This window comes from Papio anubis, chromosome 7 (assembly GCF_008728515.1).
Source record: "Papio anubis isolate 15944 chromosome 7, Panubis1.0, whole genome shotgun sequence".
Taxonomy (NCBI): domain Eukaryota; kingdom Metazoa; phylum Chordata; class Mammalia; order Primates; family Cercopithecidae; genus Papio; species Papio anubis.
Window position 1 is genome coordinate 76,877,216 of NC_044982.1, and position 24,900 is coordinate 76,902,115.

General features: G+C 37.5%; 1 protein-coding gene across 2 annotated transcripts in view; it reads left to right on the forward strand.

Moving 5' to 3' along the window:
• Positions 1 to 24,900, forward strand: part of PRKD1 (protein kinase D1) — a 359,062-nt gene that overhangs the window by 299,306 nt on the left and 34,856 nt on the right. For both annotated transcript variants that reach the window (XM_017961082.3, XM_031668218.1), the window contains 7 exons: positions 1,094 to 1,298; positions 3,038 to 3,161; positions 4,634 to 4,711; positions 6,578 to 6,857; positions 8,493 to 8,545; positions 11,377 to 11,449; positions 13,666 to 13,772. In XM_017961082.3, coding sequence (XP_017816571.3) covers positions 1,094 to 1,298; positions 3,038 to 3,161; positions 4,634 to 4,711; positions 6,578 to 6,857; positions 8,493 to 8,545; positions 11,377 to 11,449; positions 13,666 to 13,772 — 920 coding nt within the window. The remainder of the gene's footprint in view (positions 1 to 1,093; positions 1,299 to 3,037; positions 3,162 to 4,633; positions 4,712 to 6,577; positions 6,858 to 8,492; positions 8,546 to 11,376; positions 11,450 to 13,665; positions 13,773 to 24,900) is intronic.

The following is a 24,900-nucleotide window of genomic DNA, read 5'->3' on the forward strand; positions in this document are numbered from 1 at the left end:
AGGCTCAGGGAATGTCAGTGTGTACTGGATAACTATAACTAAGGGGAAGCAGAACAGTTTTTGATGTTGATTACTTTGAAATGGTATTTTCTCATACATCCAGAAAAATCTGGTAAAATGTGAATTTTCCAAGCTTGGCAGGCTAGAGTCTCTCATTAATCTATGTTTTAATTTTAAAATGAGTAGTTTGCATTAGTAAGTGATTATAATTTTTAACCATTACCGTCAACTGTATAATGACAGGGTTCAATATTACTTCAAATATCGAATGTCTTATTTAAAAGCTGTAACTATGTGACCAATTTAATATATTGGAATTCGTGATTTTCAAAGTTACTCCAATAGTAAGAATCAGTGGCTTGAGTCTTTGTTCATGTGAAAGTTTCTGTCATCCTCTTACATACGTTTTTTCCCACCAGGGCTGTGTTTCTAAAATATGAGCAGCTTCCCAGTCACTGGGGCCTGGTATCACTTTGCCTTCTAGCATTTTACTTCTATCCCAGCCTTGGCTTCCTTCCAAGGCTTTTCATGACTTTTCATGTTTTCAGGCTTCGAAGAACGGAAAACGAGCATCTACCTATAAAATTACATATTCAACCTCTCATAAATTAAGATGCTTATAAACTGAAATAAAAAAGGAAATTGAAAATCATGGATGGATCTGGAGGCCATTATCTTTAGCAAACTAACCTAGGAATAGAAAAGCAAATACCACATGTTCTCACTTATAAGTGGGAGCTAAATAATGAGAACACATGGTCACATAGTGGGGAATAACACACACTGGGGCCCTTCGAGGTTGGAGTGTGGGAGGAGGGAGGATCAGGAAAAATAACTAATGGGTACCAGGCTTAATACCTGGGTGATGAAATAATCTGTACAACAAACCTCTATGACACAAGTTTACCTAGGTAATAAACCTGTACATGTACCCCTAAACTTAAAAGTTAAAAAAAAAGAAAAGAAAATAATCTCTTTACAGAACTGCCTTTTTGGGGCTTCCAGTTTATTTGTTTTAGAATCACCTGACTGTCTCTTAAGCCCTGATTCCAAGATTCCAGGCTTGTCTTCATGGGTCAAAATAATTTTCTAGATTTGCTTAGCCCTGGGGCAGAGTCTGATGTGGTCATGGAAGAAGGGAGTGATGACAATGATAGTGAAAGGAACAGTAGGCTCATGGATGACATGGAAGAAGCAATGGTCCAAGATGCAGAGATGGCAATGGCAGAATGCCAGAATGACAGTGGTGAGATGCAAGATCCAGACCCAGACCACGAGGATGCCAACAGAACCATCAGGTGAGAGCAGTACTGCCAGCCTCAGCAAACGGGGGAACCCCAAGCAGTATTTTCTCTTTAAACCTCTTTGATATTTTAATAGATTATAGTAGAAATGTGAAGTACATGTTTAATTTCTTATGAATGAGCTGTGTGCTGTAGGTGAGAGCCTTTGAAGTTAGGAGGTCTGGGTTCCCTCAGAGAAGTGTGGTTTCCATCCTTTCCTAGCATCACCTCATTCATGGACCCATTTTCTTTTGCATGTGAGAGATGCTCATGCTTGCCATCCACAAGTTTATTACTAAGTTAATATTAATTCAAAGCTCATTGTGTAGAAACAACAAAGATCAAGATCAAACTCAGCAGACATCATCTATTTTATTAGCGGGCCCCTGTTACAAATATCATAGTCTCTGCATACTTCACTGTTCTTGATATTATTTCAAAAGTATGTGCAATTTTATACCTGTTATCTAATTTTTGCTTTTGGTTACTGGATGATCCCCACTTTTTATATCAGGGGTCAGCACAATGTGGCCACCAGGACAGATTGGACTGCTGCCCAATTTGTAGTAAAGTTTTATTGGAACATAGCCGTGCCCATTCATATTGTCTCTGGCTGCTTTTGCACTATATTGGTAAAGTTAGGTCTTTTGCAAAAACTAAAATATTTATTACCTGGCCCTTTACAGAAAATGTTTCCTAGTCTCTGATTTATATCATAAAGCCTATTGAAATTTTTGTGTCCATTTTACAAATGCCATGTTTATTGACAAACAGAAATTGTTGATGAGAGTAGAGCAATGAAATGATTTTTTTCCATTTAATGGCATAATGAACATTTTTAAAATAGTGGGAAATAATTGTCTTATGACCTGTCTTTTGAAGACATACACTTCTTTAGTGCCAAAGAGTTTGCATGGTGGGGGGTGGGGGAAGTGGGTGAAATAACATATATATTCATGTTGTGGGGAGGGGGACAAGGAGAGAGGGATGAAGAGAGAAAGAAACAGAGACTAGCAGATTCCAATTATTATGACATTATGCGAGAAACTAAAAATTCATGTTGAATAATGTAATCTCTAAATGATTGATAATGTACCTATAATGGGAAATAAATAAGCAAATAAGCTTTCATGTGTGAGTCTGAATAGTGTGGCCTCAGTAGACTAAGAAGTATTCTTCCTCAGGTTGACCTGAAAACTGAACACCATACAGTTCAACCCAAAAGATGAGGTGCTTATTACCCAGCCTTGGGTTTTTTTTTTTAGACGGTGTCTTGCTCTGTCGCCCAGGCTGGAGTGCAGTGGCGCAATCTCGGCTCACTGCAACCTCCACCTCCCAAGTTCAAGCAATTCTCTGCCTCAGCCTCCGGAGTAGCTGGGATTGCAGGCACGCGCCACCATGCCTGGCTAATGTTTTTGTACTTTTAGTAGAGACGGAGTTTCACCATCTTGGCCAGGCTGGTCTTGAACTCCTGACTTTGTGATCCACCCGTCTCGGCCTCCCAAAGTGCTGGGATTACAGATGTGAGCCACTGCGCCCGGCCGGGATTTTTTAAGGTGTACGAATAAAGTGCCTATCACTCTTCAGAGTAACCCACTTTCAGAACCATGGTGCCTGACAATATATTTTACTAAAATTGAGATGTGAATTTTTGTAAAGTTTCACTTGGATTAGCTGACATAAGGTTTTATGCATGAAAATACATAAAATGTACCTGAAAACATTTTTCTCCTACAATATTTTGACTTCTCAAGTCCATCAACAAGCAACAATATCCCACTCATGAGAGTAGTGCAGTCTGTCAAACACACGAAGAGGAAAAGCAGCACAGTCATGAAAGAAGGATGGATGGTCCACTACACCAGCAAGGACACGCTGGTAAGATCCCCAGGGAACAATGTTCTCTTGCCTTGCTAGCTTTAATTAGAGGAGTTGCTAATGTCCTGTGAGGGCTGTGAGATGCCTTCATTACTCAGAGTAAACCTCAGCACAGGCATGACACAGGATTAGGTAAGGTGCATTACAGTCTCAGGGTGTCAGATGTAGTTGAGCAAGCAATGGAGTTAGGAAAAAATGTGGAAAGCAATTTCAGGCAAACAAATTCATTGACCTTGATTACCTGAGATGTCTACCTGCTATTTTATAGTACTTGTGGAAGCCACAGTATGTGCTTTCAGAATGTTCCACTGCAATTTAGAATTTTATAAGAAACACTGCATTCTAGGCAGAGAATAAAACGGTGATAACTATGTTATACTTCCTAAGTCCTTAACTGAGTTTTCCCTGAAGAACCGACCCATTCAGGAACATTGGAAGCCTGTATCCTGAGTGTTCATGTCTCCAGATTTTCTTAATAGTTGATGAATGAAGTTGTGTGTGTACATAAGAGAGAACAACTTGATTCACGTTTCAAAGTTAAATTGACAATTGGCTGATGTATTTTACTGTATTGCTTTTCTCATCTCTTACCTAAAGGATCACTACAGATAAGCAGACACCTATAATCTAATTGATCTATCTATAATTTCGACCATCTCTGTTAGAGAGAGAAGACTTACCTGATATTATAGGGCTCAATTGAATACCGCCTAGTTCTTTTTAGACATGGTGTAATATATTTAATATATTTGACTGGCCTGAAATTGGTTGTGGAGAAGAAGAGCAGAATAGAGCTTTGGGGTCTTTTATAAGATAAAAATACACACACAACCTAAAATCCTGAAAAATATACCTACAGTGAAGAAGGACCTGATCACCAAATCATAGTGGTTAGATTTCTAGTGAGCTGGAGAGAAGGTAGAGTTGGTTGTTTGATGCATTCCCCTGACTTTAAGTTGATGTCATGGAGTCAAACTTACTGTCCAGCAAAATATTCTTTACTTCTACTCTAACATTCAGAATTTGCCCATTGCCAATGGAAGTGAGAATACCTGGTTCCATCAGCATGGCATTTCTTATGTCCTAAAATAATAATAATAAACATTGCATCTCCTAGTAAACCTTATTTTATTATAAACTATACATCTGCCTTTAGCCCTTCATGCAGTGAAATAAGCTTAAAAATGATGTTTTCTGTTTACTATGCACTTTCTAAATGCCAGGCTCTTATTGGGTGCTAATACTTCATCTTCTTTATTACTCACAACCCTATAACATAAATCCAGATACTTATCAGACATGTGGCTAAATAGCCTCCAGAGCCTGAAATTGAGCGTGAGTCTGCCTTTTCCAAAGCCCATGTACTTTCCACTCTCAAATCTTATGTCCCCATTGGGGAAATCTATTTGTTTTATCAATGGTGGATATTTTTGAAGTTTTTTAAAAAGGATTGGATCTAACTTGTGTTTCAGCGGAAACGGCACTATTGGAGATTGGATAGCAAATGTATTACCCTCTTTCAAAATGACACAGGAAGCAGATACTACAAGGTAAGAGGGGGCTCTTTCTTTGTAGTTTCATACTTCTTACTGCTTTTTCTTGGGAATGTGGAGTGTAAGAAATAGGAAATACATCCAACAAACGTGACTATTTTTGTGCTTCCTCCAGGAGCTATTTTTTTTTTCTTTTCTACAGTCTACAAATTTCTTGGGATTCAGGTTGGGACCCCTTGATTCATCTGTGAATTTTACATTTCCCCAAGGAGTGCTTCTGGTACCATGGGATGATGGGAGAGGGAGGGAGGCAAAGATTAATGAATATTTTAGCAAAGATGTGTGATTTAACTAGAAAATTAATGGTCACAGCAGATCAGCTCAAAGTAAACTCCTGATATCCACTGCATGTAGCACACTGCCAGGAGGGAAGAAACATTGTATGATTTCTCCATGCTTGTCAGTATTCACAAAGAGCACTTTCCTCTAGAGAAAAAAATGGCAGCAATTTTTATTCTGTCCCTCTACATTAAGTAATACAGATGTGGCATATTATATCACCCAGAAAAACACAACTCCAAAACAAAATCTTCATAGAGAAAAGGGTAGATACGTGGTCCTTCAAAATGAATGCAGACTGTGGAATAGTTGATTTGATTCTCTATAGCCATTTTACACAGCTGTCACAGAAAATGGAAACCTCACTAATTTTAAAATTAAAAGTTTGTTTTAGAAGTTATTATTTTTTAGTCCCTGCATACTTCCTGGAAGACACAGTAGTGATTAATTTTTTTTTAATATGAATTGCCTTAAAAATGATGACTATTGGCCAGGCGCAGTGGCTCATGCCTGTAATCCCAGCACTTTGGGAAGCCGAGGCAGGCGGATCACTTGAGGTCAGGAGTTCTAGACCAGCCTGGCCAACATGATGAAACCTCATCTTTACAGAAATACACAAATTAGCCAGGCGTGATGGGATGCACCTGTAATCTCAGCTACTCAGAAGGCTGAGGCAGGAGAATCACCTGAATCCAGGAGGCAGAGTTTGCAGTGAGCCAGGATTGCACCACTGCACTCCAGCCTGAGCAACAGAATAAGACTCTGTCTCAAGAATAAATATAAATGAATAAATAAATAAACAAATAAATAAATGGCTGGGCGCAGTGGCTCACCCCTGTAATCCCAGGACTTTGGGAGGCCGAGGCAGGCAGCGTGAGGTCAGGAATTCAAGACCAGCCTGGCCAACATGTTGAAACCCTGTCTCTACTAAAAATATAAAAATTTAGCCAGGTGTAGTGGCAGGTGCCTGAAATTCCAGCTACTTGGGAGGCTGAGGCAGAAGAACTACTTGAACCCGGGAGGTGGAGGTTGCAAAGAGCCGAGATCACGCCACTGCACTCCAGCTTGGGTGACAGAGCAAGATTCTGTCTCAGAAAAAAAAAAAAGGACTGTTTTAAAACCAGTGTCTAGTTGTCCTCACTTAAACTATTCACTTGGCTATGTTATTACATTAACATGTATTGAGTGCCTTAAAGAATAGGTTAAAATTTTAAAATAGCCATGTCTACCTAAATGCGTTTCAAAAGTGTTGTGATTCTACCTCACTGTTATAAAAATTATCATTATTTTCTACGTCTTAGATTGTGGTGAAGATTGAAAATCATTATTCCTAACCATACTTACTCTTGCCACATGAACATAGCATAAAAAGTCACATTTTCTAGAAAAAGGAAATAAGGTTTCCCATAGTAAAGCTATTTTTTAAATTTTGCTTAGCAATATTCTGTGTTTTATAGTTTAAAACTATTTTATATAAATGGTGGTTATTTGTGATGTCATTTTTCACATGTTCTTGGCATGAACTTTCTTTGAAAATTTACATACTTTTGATAAACTACCTTTAGCACTTTTTTTCTTTCACAGGAAATTCCTTTATCTGAAATTTTATCTCTGGAACCAGCAAAAACTTCAGCTTTAATTCCTAATGGGGCCAATCCTCATTGTTTTGAAATCACTACGGCAAATGTAGTATATTATGTGGGAGAAAATGTGCTCAATCCTTCCAGCCCACCACCAAATAACAGTGTCCTCACCAGTGGCGTGGGTGCAGATGTGGCCAGGATGTGGGAGATAGCCATCCAGCATGCCCTCATGCCCGTCATTCCCAAGGGCTCGTCCGTGGGTACAGGACCCAACTTGCACAGTGAGTCTGACAGTTTTCTAACCAGCCCAAAGCTCATCATGTGCCTACCCATTGCTTAGTAAACATGTGCCCTGTCCTTCCTAAGAACAGAATGAACAAAGACTCCTTGGGGATGATTTAGTTTATTGGAGAATGTACAGTCTCTAAATAAAAGCTGCTGCACATACTAAGATGTTTAGTTTGTTAAATTATCCTATTTTATTGTAGGTATTTTATATTAAAATTTAACAAATTCAGATAAACACTATGTATTAGGCAATTACAGACCTCTAGAGCTATTGGTTGTAAAAGAAGAAGCAATCTGGCCAGGCTCAGTGGCTCACACCTCTAACCCCAGCACTTTGGGAGGCCAAGGTAGGTGGAGGACTTGAGCCCAGGAGTTCTAGTCCAGCCTGGGCAACATGAAGAAACCCTGTCTCTACAAAAAAATACAAAAATTAGCCAGACATGGTGGCATGCGCCTGCGGTCCCAGCTACTCTGGAGCCTGAGGCAGGAGAACTGCTTGAGCTCAGGAAGCACAGGTTACAGGGAGCCAAGATCAAGCCATTGCATTCCTGCCTGGGCAAAAAGGAGGAGAGGAAGGAGGGGGAGGGGGAGGAGGAGGAGAAATCTAGCCAGCTTCAGCTTGACATGGAATGTGAGAGAAGAAGAAGAAGATAGAAGGAGATGGAGAGGATGAGGAAGAAGAGGAAGAAGAACAAAAGAAGAGGAGGAGGAGGAAGAAGAAGAAGAAGAAAGGAAAGAAAGGAAGGAAGGAACGAACGAACGAAAGAAGAAAGAGGAGAAAGAAATCTAGTCAACTTCAGCTTGACATGGAGTGCAAGTCTTGTTATTTGCAAATCTGAATTAATAAGTTTCCCTAAAGACACCTCACCTAGTATTCTGTGCAGGATATGGTAATTTGATGTGCAGAGTACATGGTAATTGGTAATTCTTGATCATTTTATCCCAGGAAGAAATCTCTGTTCATTAATTGAATGAGATACATTTGCTAAAATGCAACCTAGATCCAGTATTGAGGATAAATTTTAAAGAAGAAATTTTAGAGAAATATTTGAATAAAAAAGTCATTTATTTTTAAATTTCATAATAGTTACTTATAATGAAACCTATGAATTAACCTCTGGTTTTTTACATTATAGTGTTATCTGTTGATGTGTCATAATTTTTTAGTTTATCTCTACAATCAAAATACATATTAATAGAATATATATGCCTATTTTGGTGCTAAGCACTTTACATGAGATCTCTATTTTAATGCCTAATCCAATTCCAACAGGTAGACTTTAACGATTGGCCTGTTTTACAACTAGGGAAATCAGTGTCTCTCGAGCGAGATTAAGTTGTCCGAGCTTGTACCAAAGCTGTGAAGTAGCAAAGCCAGTATTTGAATCCAAGTCCTTCTGGCACCAAACCCTAAATTCACAGAATGTTATTTTTCAAAACCAAGTATGGTGAATATGTAATTTTGAAAAGAAATAAATATTCTAATGACATTTTCTTAGAAAACCCTAATTGCTGTGATTTATTTAAAACCACTTTTGCAGGACGATTTGTAAGCATGTATTTACTTGTGTTGCTATCACATCTCTTACTGACTTTTTGTGTGCATATTGTTTTACATGCATTTCCAGGAGATATCTCTGTGAGTATTTCGGTATCAAATTGCCAGATTCAAGAAAACGTGGTAAGTAGGTACCTACTAATATAAAACTTGGTAATGTGATTACTGGAAAATAAAAGCATCATAAAATAGGTTTTAAAATTCATTTTAATTTTTTAGTAAATTTTGAAAAGCAAAATAGAATTTGGATATTTTTCTGTGATATTTTAGAAACATTAAATGATATAGATTTGTTTCGTAATTTTTTTATAATCAATTCTGTAATATAGAGTCAAATATCTGTTTATCTCAGCTAGGCAATTATAATGTGATGCCTGATTTCTCACATATTTGCCCCTCTTGGTACTGGAATTTTAATGGTTGATATTACACAGTAAAATAAATACAGCAGCAGAATAAGATAAATTTCTTGATTTGCATAAGTAGCTTAAAAGTGCCATTGTTCTCATTCCTTAGTTGCTACCTGGAAGTGCTGTATTATGACAAGGAGTTGCAAATGCTCTTATAGTCACTTGTACACATCAAGGAGACTTTAAGAAAGTTGCATAAATCGAATTTTATGGGTTCTCATTTTAGCACCCTAGTCACCTGTGCCACGTAACTCCATCCTTGCAGCTTAGTTTTTGAAAATTGTAGATCAGCCATATTATGAAATATTTTACAGTCTGTCAAATGTTTGCTTTATTTGTTATATTTTATCCCTAAGGCAAGTAGCCAAAAAGTAATAAGGCCTTCTACCTCCTCCTGTGACCCAGACCCTTTTCTCTATTTTAACCTGCTGTACCTATGGCCAAAAGAATGCAGTTTACAGCTTATAGTTTATAAAAATTTGTTTAAAAAATTAACTTCATGAAACTCTATTCATCCTTACTTTATCTTTGAAGCCTACATTAAAGTGACATAAAGTAAACAGCCAAATACGAATTAGAGAGGACTAGGTAAACTTTATAGTGAAGGTTAGATAAATTCTTGTGCTGTCAATCATGAGATAGATTCCTAAAAAAAATTCTTTTCTGCAGACTCCTATTGCCTTTGCTTAGCCAGGGACATTTTAGGAAATGCAAGTTATTGTATAAGCCTCTTGGGAAATTCCTGATAGCTGTGGAGTTGTTCCACTCTCTTCAGCCACTGTTGTCTACTGAAAATTTTGGATCGGCCATTGAGTTATCAGAAAGCCTAAAGAACACTTCTCTTAGCAGATGAAGTAGCTTGAAATCAGAATAATAGAATAGTATTAATATTACTTGTCTTGTCCCTAGACAGCCTTGAACTCATCCTGTGGATACTTTGAAGAATCACAGGATGGAGACAACTTGTAGTTATTTTCTAGGGGGAAGAACAAAGGAAAAAGATAAGGATTTGTAGGATATGGAGAGGGTAGGATTTGATATTAAAGGACTTCTTTTTTTATTATACTTTAACTTCTAGGGTATATGTGCAGAATGTGCAGAAGGACTTAAAAAAAATAAAGTCAAGTATAAGGGTAGAAGATAGGTGGAAAATCCGATAGGATGTAATAGGAATATATAAAGGAAAAAAAGTATTACCTTGTGATTTCGTCAGCATGAAATCACAGACAATAAAACATAGATTTAAAAGATGCTTTATTTAACAGTTATTATTTCAAAGAGAAAGCATTAGACTTTTGGAACTTGTTAGCTCCGGAAGTGATGAAATTGGACGAGTTTAGCTACTTCACAGATGAGAATTTCATATGGGTTGCCATCCTTCTGCAGCCTCTCCAGCTCACTCACAGTGATTCAGCCTCCTCTTCCGTCACTTTAGGTTCATCTGCATGTGGGTGACTAATAAGGGAGCAACCTTTTCATTCTAGTCATACGGGGAGAAGTGGCTGGAATCAGGATTCACACAGACATGTGATTGGGAACCGTGATTATTTAATGACATTTCCAAATAGCCATCTCAACAGGCAAATATCTTTTTTAATACTTATAGTAAATCACATTGTATGGTTTTTAGTCATCTTTCTTTTTTTTTTTTTTTTTTTTTTTTTTTGAGACGGAGTCTCGCTCTGTCGCCCAGGCTGGAGTGCTGTGGCCGGATCTCAGCTCACTGCAAGCTCCGCCTCCCGGGTTCACGCCATTCTCCTGCCTCAGCCTCCGGAGTAGCTGGGACTACAGGCGCCCGCCACCTCACCCGGCTAGTTTTTTTTTTTTGTATTTTTTAGTAGAGACGGGGTTTCACGGTGTTAGCCAGGATGGTCTCGATCTCCCGACCTCGTGATCCGCCCGTCTCGGCCTCCCAAAGTGCTGGGATTACAAGCTTGAGCCACCGCGCCCGGCCAGTCATCTTTCTTTCTAATTTCTTTCTAATGAAACATATGTGCTAGCACATTAGAAAACTTCTGCCACTTAAGATCAGAACAGTTTTCATAACATTATGTTATTACATTAATTAAAGAGTGTGCTTTGAGGCCACACATGGTGGCTCACACCTGTAATCCTAGCATTTTGGGAGGCCAAGGCAGGCAGATCACCAGGTAAGGAGCTCCAAACCAGCCTGACCAACATGGTGAAACCCTGTCTCTAGTAAAAATACAAAAATTAGCTGGGCGTGGTGGTGCGTGCCTGTAATCCCAGCTACTCAGGAGGCTGAGGCAGGAGAATCTCTTGAACCCAGGAGGTGGAGGTTGCAGTGAGCCGAGATTGCACCACTGCACTCCAGCCTGAGCAACAGAGCGAGACTCCATCTCAAAAAAAAAAAAAAAAAAAGAATGTGCTTTGAATATTACAGTCATCTCAGATTTCTAGCATTTCTGATTTATTTTAAAAATATTTAATGTTTATAATATATTTAATAAAATTGTATTAATTTTTAGGACTAATGTTTTGTTCTGCTTCATGTTTTTTTTTTCATTGGACTTGTACCTCTAGGACATCAGCACAGTATATCAGATTTTTCCTGATGAAGTACTGGGTTCTGGACAGTTTGGAATTGTTTATGGAGGTAGGTTATCTCACTGAGCATTTTTATGAACTTAAAGTTTTCGCTAGTTATATTTTTAAAAGCATATTTCCAGGAAAAACATAAAAGGGAAGACCTATGTGTATATATTTCTGTGTATCTTTCTGTGTTCTGTCTTTAAAAAAATTTTTTGAGATAGTTCCTACTTGGAAAATTGGTATATTTCTGTTTCGAAAGAGAAAGTTTCATACTCCCGAAAAACCTTTTTTCTTAATATAGACAAACTCTACACACAGTACTGAAGAAGTTTGGAATATCAGACAAAATATTGAGAAAACAAGGAAGTTATGATTTGTAAACAAATTAATTCCATTTTCTTTTGGCATACTTGATCAGAAGTCCATTCATGTTAGTAGACAAAACAAAATTTAACCTTCCAGTGTCTTTAACGATATATTTGTTTCCTGAAGGATTGAATTTTTTTTAATTTTTGAGGTGAAATATCAAGTCTTTACCTATTTTCTTTTTGTCAAGCTCTTTGGTAAGTTTATTATTCTAACTTCTGCTATTTTAGATTCCAGCCAGTTAAAGAATATTTTTCAAGTCTTTAAAAAATATTTAATATTAGGCCGGGTGCGGTGGCTCAAGCCTGTAATCCCAGCACTTTGGGAGGCCGAGACGGGCGGATCACGAGGTCAGGAGATCGAGACCATCCTGGCTAAAACGGTGAAACCCCGTCTCTACTAAAAAAATACAAAAAACTAGCCGGGTGAGGCGGCGGGCGCCTGTAGTCCCAGCTACTTGGGAGGCTGAGGCAGGAGAATGGCCTGAACCCGGGAGGCGGAGCTTGCAGTGAGCTGAGATCCGGCCACTGTACTCCAGCCTGGGCAACAGAGCAAGACTTCGTCTCCAAAAAAAAAAAAAAAAATATTTAATATTAATGCTTTATTTGCCCTGTAAAATGACCTCATAACTTTCAGTTCCTTAATATTATCAGTAAGAAATTATTTCTTGTGGTGAGGTTGAGTGTTCTGATATAATCACAATGTTCCATTCAATTTTATTTATCACCATATAATTTGGGACGTCCAACACTGAAGACCAGGAATAGGAGGAGGCTGCCACATGGAAGACTGAAACTTTAAGATTAGACACAAATGGGGTAAAGTAGATGAGAAGAGTCTCCGAAGAGAGGTCAAGTACTACAGTGACGGAGGAGTAGAGACAAAAGAAGTTATGGCCTTGAAAAAAGTACTTGCAGGAAAATGGCTGAGTTGAAATAGAGACTGCAGTCAATCATAGAGTAAGAAATGATGTTAAGGAAGTAGAGAACATGAACACAAGCTGATTTGATAGTGAAGGAAAACAGTCTGGAAAGAGAAAGAATAGTGAGAGTAGGATATCGGGTGAGTGAACACTAGATTTACAAGTGTTGGAAAACTGGAATTTCAAGTTCGTTTGTATGTAACCAAAAAGTTTGAGTATTAGATCCAATTTCCATTTCTGTTTTCTGATTCATTTTCATTTCTTATTTTCAGATTCAGTTAACACTGCTACCTACCACAATATAGCAGTGTAGAAGTTAAGAACTTGAGGGTGCCCCGTAGAATTCCTGAAAAGTTTGTTGCAGTAGTTAAATAAGGTGTAATACACATAAAGGGCCTATTATGTGGTGATGATGATGATTATGATAAGTAACATTTTTTGAGTGTGCACAGTTACCAGGGTATTTTGTATACTTTATATGCCGCCTTTCATCCAATCTTCTCCTCACTGTAGATGAGGAACCTAGAATTCAGAAAGAGTGAGGGATTTGCTCAAGATCACATAGCTAATAAGTGGCAGAGCCAAGACTTTAATTCTTTCCCCTATAACATACATTATCTTATCAGGACTTTAAAATTATACTTTCTAAAGGGGAGTTAATTTGCTGGTGAAACAAATATTTTCTATATTAAGTAGCTCAATATTCTGTTTCTAAAACATATATTTTTGTGAAAAAATACCAGGCTGTTGATACATATAGCTTTTAATGCCCCAATTCTTTTGCGTTCTAAATTATGGCTAATTTTAAAGCACATATTTGATTTAGAATAATGAAATCTTTATATATATGTGTAAGTCAGTGCTCTTTAGAAATGTTAATTTATTCAGTGAAATATGTTTATCATTTCTTTAAATGTCCTTGCAAATTTTAGTGTTCTTTAAGATAGATCCTATTTAATAACATATTAATGCTCCTCTTTTTCATTTTAAAGGAAAACATCGTAAAACAGGAAGAGATGTAGCTATTAAAATCATTGACAAATTACGATTTCCAACAAAACAAGAAAGCCAGCTTCGTAACGAGGTTGCAATCCTACAGGTACTTCTTTGGTTCTCATTCAGGGGAAGGGCATGAAAATCCCTCATCCTTTACTTCTGCAAAGCGAAGACATGTTCTCTAAAAACCTGTGGCGTAAATACTTGGGAACACTTTAAAATAATTGAAATGGCAGATCAAGTATCAGAACTTGCCTGAATAGTGTCTTTCCTGAGTCTAGGCAGCAGTTGTTCTTTTTTATGTATTTAATTCTAGGTTTCAGTATATAATTAATATTCATTAAATGGGTAATATTTCAGCATTTACTCGTAGTGGACATGCTGAGACCATTTTATTTTATATTACAAATGACCTTGCTGTCATAAACACGTCTTCTTTGTGCTGTGATAATTATATGAATTGGGTGTGTAACTGTCAGCATATCAGTTACGGGAGTGAGATGTGTCTGAGAAGCAGATCATCTTGATGTTATTAATGCCCTCTTTGTCTCTCACTGTAAGCCTTTCATTTGACATCGAGCATGTCACTTAACTTCTCTCGTTAATAACAGTCCCTTTTTTCAAACCAGAATTTGATAATAAAATATATTATGTGATAAAGATTTTTGTCACCATTAAAATTTTTTTGCAGACCAAAGGGAAATAGAGCAGTTGTTTGCTAAATGTAGTCATCATGGCTATCTATCTAGGCTACTCAATTGAGATCATTGATAAGTTCCTATTTTTATATAACTGACATAATTTTTTACTTCTCATGCAAGCATGTCATGATTTTTAATTCCCAGTTTTAATGGACAGTTTTTTTCACCAAACAGAACATTTCATTGCTTCATTTATAGTTTCATTTAACTGCCATTTGTTGAGTTTCATATAATAAAAAGCTGAAAAAGATATGATTTCTGCCCTAAAGGAGCTCATGTACACAGAGACAGCCACAAATATTGCCTGCTATACAGAGAAAAATAACATAGACTTTTCTGGGACTTGGAATTTCTAAAGATGATGTTTTTGTGGCTCTAGACAACTAATGTAGCACAGAGAACTCACAATGCTGTCTGCTTACATGGGGAAGAAAAGAACCATGGATGTGAACATACTAATTAATGGATTCATGGCTTAGTGTCTGTTAATCAGTTACAAACAACTGGAACATTGAGGTGCAGATGACATCTGAAACTCTAGTAAATGACATCTTTCCTAACCTGGCCTTTGCACTTCCAGTTTCCACCTCACTGTGGTCTCCTGAAGGAAGATACTATTGCAGGGAAGGAATCCAGAGTCAGCATGTGTACAGGAGATATTTATTCTTCATTATACGATAGGAGAAGAGAGCTTCATGGTTAACATGGTTACATCTTTCTCTATTTTACTGCAATTGCAGAAAACTAGCTAGATGTTGGGGTTCTAATTTTCTGTGTCTTGGCCTTTTAATTGGCTTTCCCCAAGTCTGTCAACACAGTATCAGCAACTGACTCCAGAGGTAGAAAAATAAAATACGGCCGGGCGTGGTGGCTCACACGTGTAATCCTAGCAGTTTGGGAGGCCGAGGCGGGCAGATCACCTGAGGTCAGGAGTTTGAGACCAGCCTGGCCAACATGGTGAAACCCCATCTCTACTAAAAATACAAAATTAGCCGGGTGTGGTGGCAGGTGCCTGTAGTCCCAGCTACTTGGGAGCCTGAGGTAGAAGAGTCACTTGAACCTGGGAGGTGGAGGTTGCAGTAAGCCAAGATTATGCCATTGTACTCCAGCCTGGGCAACAGAGCAAGACTCCTGAAAAAAAAAAAAAAAAGAAGCAAGGAAGGAAGGAGAAAAATACACCTGAAATGTAAACTACCTCCCAATTCCTCTTCTAAAACAGAGGTCCCCAGTCCCCCGGCCGTGGACCTGTAACTATACGTGGCCTGTTAGGAACTGGGCCACACAGCAGGAGGTGTGTGGTGGGCAAGAAAGCATTACCGTCTGAGTTCCGCCTCCTGTCAGATCAACAGCAGCATTAGATTGTCATAGGAGTGCAAACCCCATTGTGAACTGTGCAAGAAAGGGATCTTCTGGTTGTGCACTCATTATGAGAATTAAATGCCTACCCTCCCCCACTCCTGCCGCCCTGCTCCCCTGGAAAAATTGTCTTCCACTAAGCCCATCCCTGTTGCCAAAAAGGTTGGGGACCATGGCTCTAAAATATTAGATGCAGACAACTCAGATGCAATAAATATACATTTGGAAAATCTTCATCATAATAAGGTTTTCTAAAGAGTTTAGTTAGGTTGAGGCCGGGCGCGGTGGCTCAAGCCTGTAATCCCAGCACTTTGGGAGGCCGAGACGGGTGGATCACGAGGTCAGGAGATCGAGACCATCCTGGCTAACACGGTGAAACCCCGTCTCTACTAAGAAATACAAAAAACTAGCCGGGCGAGGTGGCGGGCGCCTGTAGTCCCAGCTACTCGGGAGGCTGAGGCCGGAGAATGGCGTGAACCCGGGAGGCGGAGCTTGCAGTGAGCTGAGATCCGGCCACTGCACTCTAGCCTGGGCTACAGAGCGAGACTCCGTCTCAAAAAAAAAAAAAAAAAAAAAGAGTTTAGTTAGGTTGAAAGTCCAGTTCTGCTCCTAGAGCACACGAAAAGGTCAAACATCTCTGATAGCCTGAAATCTCAAAAGTTTCCGGTACTTATACTTAACCTCACTGCCCCTAACCATTCTTTGCCTTATTCATCAAACTAGTATTTATTGAGTACATATGATGAGCCAAGCACTGTTCTAGGTCCAGGAGATATAGCACCGACAAAGGCACACAGGTCTTTGCTGTCATGGGTCTTTAAATTGTATCACTCAGCTATGCTTAGTTATGCTGAGTTGGATATTTGCAACAAATTTATGTATTGAATTTTCAATCTCATAACCTGTACAGTGGGTCATGTCTAGGCTTGGTTTAATTATATACAGATACTAGGTTCAGTAGTTCATGCTTTATTATAAAACTGCCAATTATTTTAAAATATGTCCATCAAGAATAGGAAACTAATCATGTCTCCCAAATGAAAATAAACCAAGAAAGAAAGAAAAGAAAGAAAAGAAAGAAAGAAAGAAAGAGAGAGAGAAGAGAAAGAGAGAGAGACAGAGAGAGAAAGAGAGAGAGAGACAGAGAGAGAGAGAAAGAAACCCTTTTGAACTCCTTTTTACCATGGTCAGATACATTAGTCTCTCAGGAAAGATAGTAATTCAGTATCCCAAGACAGTGAAGTTCAAGCTCACCTGTTTTGAGTCCTTGCTCATATATCACTCTCTACAGATACATGAGCACTATTCTAACACCCTATTTAAAATTGCAGTCCAAACCCCCTTCTCCATACTTCTCTTACCCTGATGTTTTGTTTTCTGTAGCAGTTATCACTTTCTAACCTGCTATAGAATTATATTTATTATATTTGTTGCAAGTTCCTCTCACCACTGTCAACCTTGACCCTACCACTAGAATACACACTTCAGGGGGACAATTACCATTGATTTGTTTAATAATGTATCCCCACTGCCAGAAATTGTTCCTGGCATACATCAGCTGCTAAATAAATTTTTGTTGAATTAATTAATTAAAGTTGTACAGAAACACCATCTTATCATATAAAGTGACATTCATAGTATCCAACTAGGTAGCAAAAGGCTAGTTAGTTAGTTAGAAAGGATTATGTGTGTTTGCTCTGCAGAAACCCTCACTGTGTCATTTTATATTATTATTAAAACTAGAGCTCACCATCTTGCACCTGAAGAGATAAAATATTAATGAGGATGGGAGTGGGGGTTGGCTTCCAACTCACTAACTCTCATATGTTAAAAAAAAAAAAAAAAAAAAACAAGTACCATGATTGAAGTCAATTGAATGGAGAGGAAGATTTTCTTTTACTAATCTTGAGAAATAAAATTCTAATCCTCTGCATATAAATAGGTAATATCCAGAAGCATTTGGTGTCTTCTACTTTGTGGTCCTCTAGCTTATGGAAGCTGGTGCCCTAGTAGGGCCTAAGAAGTTTTGCCCTCCCACTTCCTCCTCCTCGTTCTCCAGAGGCGACCATGTGGGTTGAAATGCCAGTGGGGCAAAATCCTCCTCATTCAGCTCTGCTAGGTCCTTAGATCAAATTTTGATTTGTTTCTGTTCTTGTGAAAAAGCACCTGAGCTTGTAGAAGACTTCAAAGTTGTGTAAATAGGAATGTGAGAAAAAGTAGAGCTCTCCATTTTTTTTTCCATTTCATTTTCTCTGTATAACTTAGATGAAGGCCTTCCACGATCTGATTTAATCATTAGAAAACTAAACTCATTAGATATTTTTGAATAATTGAAATTAAGGCAAGTCTAAGTGTTAATGGCATATCATTTATATCTCATACCATTTGGAATAGCTCTATTTTCATTATCTGTAAATACTTTGTTATTATTATGTTTCAATGGGTGTTAATTAATGTAGATATTGGCCAGGTGCACTGGCTCATGCCTGTAATCCCAGCACGCTGTGTGGCCGAGACAGCCAGATCACCTGAGGTCAGGAGTTTGAGACCAGCCTGACCAACATGGTGAAACCCCATCTCTACTAAAAATACAAAAATGTGGCCAGGTGTGGTGGTGCACACCTGTAGTCCCAGCTACTCAGGAAGCTGAGGTAGGAGAATAACTTGAACCCTCCAGGAGTCAGAGGTTGCAGTGAGGCGAGATTGTACCACTACACCCCAGCCTGGATGACAGAGTGAGACTCATCTCAAAACAAAAAAATTACTGTAGACATTCAGCTTATTTCATAACATTTCCATCATCCCGTGTATATTGTTTTTGAATTTTCTGTTATTCATTTCAAGATAAAAATAAAAGGATGTTTTATGATTATTAAGGATATCACAGAAAAGTGACCTTCATAAGGACATGCAAATATATCTTAGAGCATTTAAAAGCTTTTTTTGTTTTTTGGGAGAAAGGGTCTTGCTCTGTCATCTCACTGGAATGCAGTGGCATGATCACAGCTCACTGCAGCCTTGACACAGGCTCAAACAATCTTCCCACCTCGGCCTCTTGATTAACTGGAACTACAGGTGTGCCCCACTAGGCTTGGCTAATTTTTTTTTTTTTTTGGTAGAGACAGAGCCTCACAATGTTACCCAAGCTGGCCTTGAACTCCTGAACTTAAGCCATCCTCCCACCTCAGCTTCCCCAAATGCTAGGATTACAGGCATGAGACACCGCACCAGGCCAGTTAGAAGGTTAAAATGTGAAGCAAATAACACTAGTATGATATATTTTATGTATTTTATAATTTAAATCAACAGACTTATTCAGTCATAACTAATTTTTATATTCTAATTTTAGAATATCACAGTGCATATGAAGGTTAAGAAAAATACATGTACATAAAATTCTAATGGATTCACTAATATTTTTCCCCTTTTCTTGTATTGTAACTTTCATTTATTGATACAAGGAACAATACTAGAGCTCCTATTGATAATACATGAAAGCATTTTGGAATTTTAAAAGTACTGAATATAGAATACAGAATGTAGAAAAAATGAATTTTATGGTTCATAAATTATTCTTCTGTATTTATCTCATAAAATTACCTCCACTTTCCTGGTTTATATTCTCTTCTCATCCAAGTCTGTCTTCATTTAAAAACAGAACAATGGCTTACACCTATAATCCCTCTCAAAGTGGGAGGATCAGTTGAGGCCAGAAGTTAGAGACCAGCCTAGAGGTAACTCACAACTCACAATAGCAAAGACACAGAATCAACCTAAATGGCAAAAAATGGTAGACTGGATAAAGAACATGTGGTACACATATACCATGGAATACTATACAGCCATAAAAAAGGAGATCACGTCTTTGTAGCAACATGGATAGAGCTGGAGGCTATTATCCTAGGCAAACTAACACTGGAACAGAAAACAAAACACTGCATGTTCTCACGTATAAGTGGGAACTAAACACTGAGTACATGTGGACACAAAGAAGGGAACAGTAGATACTAGGTCCTACTTGAGGGAGGAGTATGGAAAGAGGGTGAGATTTGAAAAACTACCTATTGAGTACTAATGCTTATTACCTGGATAATGAAACCATCTGTATACCAAACCCCTACAACACTCAATTCACATATATAACAAACACTATGAACCTAAAATAAAATATTTTTAAAAGGTGTGAAATATTCACATTAGCATTTATGGTACTCAAATTCAAGGGAAGAAAACAGATCCCCCTCTAGAACCTCCAGAAAACAAGACAGCCCTGCCAACCCTTTGATTTTAGTCCAGTAAGACCCATGTTTGTTTTCTAACCCCCAGACTGTAAGATAATAAATCTGTATTGTTCAATAAAAAATTAAGTCGGTGTGGTAGTATGCACCTGTAGTCCTAGCTACTTGGGTGGCTGAGGCAGGAGGATCACTTGAGCCTGGGAATTCAAGGCTGCCATGAGCTATGATCACACCACTGCAGTCCAGCCTGTGCACCAGAGTGAGACCTTGTCTCCTGGAAAAAAGCCATAAACGATAACAACAAAGTGTGGTCTTGATTTGTCTAGGCTGCCTCTCATAGCTATGGTCAAATCTCTGCCACACTTCAAATTTGTACTCTGCTCTTCTTTCATTTCTTGTTTATAAATTCCCCTCTTGTCATTGGTTTCTACACCTTTCTTAAAGAAAATACACAACAATGCATGGCTTCTTTTTTTTTTCTTTTTTTTCTTTTTTTTTTCTTTTTTTTTTTTTTTTTTTGCCATACCCTTGATTTCTAAGGCTCATTCCTTCCTTTTTAAATCTCTCTTCTCACTTCATCCCTGTACTTACCAGAACCAACTTTTCCTTCCTTGCTAACTCCTCTATCTTCCTAAACTTCTCCCTCCATTTATCTAAAGGATTTACGCACATTCGAAGCTCATTCCCAGAGTGTGGTCATCCATTTTGAGAGAGTCACCTGTCATCTCTTAGGCCATTCCTTAATACAGCTCTTGAGTCCAGTCTTCCACAGGCACTTCAGTCTCACTTTCCATCCTTAGGACATCTCCACTTTGCTGTGCTGCCCCCACCCGAACCCAATCAGCCTAAAGCCAAACATGTGACCCTAATGTTTTTCCCCACAAGATATTCTCTCCCTTTGTGTATTTTTCTATCATTCTTCCAATTTCTCAAGAAGACAAGAACTCTTCCTTCAATTAATGAAAATATTAAGTCATTCGACAGTACCTGTGAAGCCTTTCATTCCTTTATACAAAGTGATTTGCTGGGCCTTCGGGCCATATAAACATTAATAAAACCCTTTAAAATGTTGATACTCTGGGCAGTCAGATACGAGTAGTTAGAAGTCAGAATCGTTGTGGAAGCACAGGGGAAGAAGTCATGGATTACCACAGATTCAGGGAGAGCTTCGAAGAGAAGCCTGGCATTGGCAAAACCTGGAAAGATTCATGCGGTTTTCATAGGCAGAGAAACGGTGGAAAGGGTCATTAGGCCAAGCAACCACCTCAGCAACATAAACAGTTTTGAAAAGCTGAGCAGAAAACTTTGGATTATTTTATAAGAGTGATCTTCAAACATTTTTCTTCATGTGCTCTCAAAAAGAATTCTGAAAACTTTGTACCTCCTTGTGTATTTTTAAGTTGGCATCTAGAACTATTTTGTCAAAAGTTGTTTTAATTTTCTAGTGGATGGAAAATATTGGTATTCCACAATAAAGCTGTCATATCACTCCTTTAAATGTACACATTATAATATAAATATTATAGACATTTGATACCCTTTATCAACTATTTTTTAAAATACGTGAATAGGCTTTTCTTTAACAACAGTACATTTTGCAACATTCCGTGTTTTCCTTGAGCCTATTCCACTTTCCCCACAGAATTATATTTCAATTTAATGAGTTTTTATACTTTGAAGTCTTTTTTTGCCCTACTTTTCATAATTCTTGGCAATAAAAATATGTGTATATCGGCTGGGTACGGTGGCTCCGGCCTCTAATCCAAGCACTTTGGGAGGCTGGGGCGAGCAAATTGCCTGAGCTCAGGAGTTCAAGACCAGCCTGGGCAACATGGCAAACCTTGTCTCTACTAAAAATACAAAAAAAAAAAGTAGTTGGGCGTGGTGCCACATGCCTGTAGTCCTAGCTACTCAGGAGGCTGAGGCAGGAGAACCTTGGAGGCGGAGATTGCAGTGAGTCAAGATCATGCCACTGCACTCCAGCCTGGGCGACAAAGCAAGACTGTGTCTCAAAAACAAAAGTACATGTGTGTATTTTTAAATTTCTTGATGGCAACATTTTAAATGTTTAAAATATTCTCCATGATTAATTTATTATCATAACTCTTGTCACTTATTACTTATATAACTCTATAGATATTATTCAGCAAGATAAATATTCTGTAAATCTTTATGCTTGTATAACATAAAAATTAAAATATCACTGGAAATGCATTATTTAATGAAATTGATTTAAATTTAGTTCATAAATTGGTGAGTGAACATTACTTGTTACTCAAATGAGACAGGGTTCAGAAATAATTTTATTCCTTTTTTTAAAATATAGGAGCTGAGTTGTAAAAAAAAAGAAAAACCTCAGTGATTTATATTTATCTTCAGAAGTTCATTTTAATCCTCCCTCTGTTTATAAATCCATTAAATCCTTCTTTACTATTGTTGAAAGCCTGAATTAGAAACTAAGTTGCAAAAGAATTGATTTCCAATTCATTAGGGTCATTCACTTCATACCAACACAGTATTTCACATTTTCCCATTATTGTTCTCCCCATGGAAGAAAGTATTTTTCTCCCCATAGCAAAGCACCATAGTAATATTTGGAATGTATGACATCCATGCCTTCCTTCTAGAAAACTGGAGAAAAATCATCATGAAAGCAAACTTGGGGATGGAAAATTTTCAGACCACAGGATATTCTTAGACAGATCTGTATTAGAAGAGTATGTGTGGACTGTTAGGATTCATTCATGCATGTGTTCATTCAAAGTATAATTATTGAATGGCCAGCGTGTTCCACATAGTAGGGATACAAATGTAAACAAAACAGATTTTCTTAAAACCATCTCTGTGCTCACATATCTCGTACAAACTCCTTTTTCTCTCCAAGAGTATGCCTTCCTTAGTTTGGAGACTTCTTTGGTGGGACAAAGCCTGCAATGAGACGAGGAAATGTTAGTTCATGGAGAACCTTTGATATGTTACCAAGTCAGTTGGATTTTATTATGCCTGGGCAATGATGAATTATTGAAAAGTTTTCAAAAAGAAATTGTTATGATCAGATCAGTGTTTTGGGTTTATGTATTACAGAGAAGAAAGTTTAAAGGCAAGAAAAAATTTTAAGTGGGATGGAGCTGAACATGCCTTAGCATAATGCTGGCCCCTGGTAGGCACTCAGGAAATATTTGTTGAATGAAATATGTAGCCACAACTGAGGGAACCAGGGGATACAGATTTGCAGGGCATGGCAATAAGAGAATAAAGCATTTCTTACCATCATTCTTTTTTTGTCTAAAAAACATAGTAACTTGTCTTCATGGAACAAGATTAAATATATATCTTCTGGATGATCAGGAGTAAGTAGAGAGGAGAAAATTATGACAGAAAACCAGAGAATAATCTTGCTAAGTCTGCACGGGAAAATGAAAATTTTTGGAAACTAGAGACTTCTTTTTAAATCACAAAGAAATCAATTATTTCTCTAGAGGAAAATGTGCAAAATGTGGATGCTTTCTCTTTCAGTGTGTATTGAGATGCTGGTTTATATTTCTGTTGTTTCATCTAATTTGTACTATATTTCTTCAAATATTTATTTCCTTGCGTTTTATTACATGAAGAATTTTTATGAAACTGTTTCTATAGGCAAGACATGTTTTGGAGCTCTAAGGAGCTCTTACTGTCTTTTGCATGTTCCAAAAATAAAGTGTATAGGTTTTTTTTATATATATATATATGTCTAAAATAGAGAAAAACAACTATCTATTATAAGAAAAAGAAAATTAATTTAGAAAATTTTCCACATAGATATTCTGTTAGAAGTTAGGTCATAGTGAAAAGTTAAGTGTCAAAAGGCTAGGTTTCAAGTAAAAATTTTCCGTTTTTTAGTAAATCTCTTTCAACCTTGGTTTCCTTAACTGTGCATTAGAAATCATGCTGACTTGGTCTATTTCCTTCATAGGAGTTTTTGGGGACTAAATTAAATCCTATCTAAAACATTTTTAAAATCATTATTTCCCAGTATATTTTTCAGAGAACACTAGTCTTTTGAGCTCCTTCATAGAAGGGGCGAAAACACATTTTTTCATCAAGAAAATTTGGAAAATGTTGTATATGTTGTGTATGGAAAATGTTCTAAGACTCGTGTCTTAGAAGTAAACATAGCCTTTTACTTATTAACAATTCTGAGAAATCCCATAATTGGAAACTTGTTTAACTTTAAGAATATGTTAGTTAAACTCATTTTGCCACAGAAGCTTATACAGATGTAAGGTATTACCATTTGACTTTTTGCACATACTATTCTGTCATCTAACCTTGTCCAGTAGACCCTACATGCTCACTTTAGTTACCATTATCTGGTATATAACACATCTGAAGGATTATGTGTCTGCACACATTATTTAACACATCATGGAATGTTATGCTTTTTGGTGTGCCGACATCTAAATGTAGAAGCTATACTACAGTAATAGGATTTGTCAAAAATTACACTTAAAATCTAATGCCAAGCCTAGATTGGATTTTTGTGTTACTGTTTCCAGCCAGGTAGATTAACAGGAAATAAAAAGTTTTCCATAGGTGTCTTCATTTCCAGACATTTCATGCCAAGTAGAAGAAAAATCCAAATATTTGCTTCATTTTTCAATTTTTGTAAACAATTAAACAGCTTCATGTAGATTCCAGTGGTTTTTATTTTTTGGTAATAATTCACACTTTTAATATTCTGTGTCTCCTAAACACAAACCCAATAATAGTATGAAGGGAAGGGGGTCATACTTGAAGAATGGAATGTTTATTAACACCAAATTTTTAGAAATGAATTAGTCATTAATTTTCTGTTTTTATGGCCTTTTTTTTTTTTTTTTTTTTTTGCTGTTTTTCCAACATTACACTCTTTTGACCTTGGTTGGGAGTTAGAAGGTGGGAACTGGGATGCATGCAT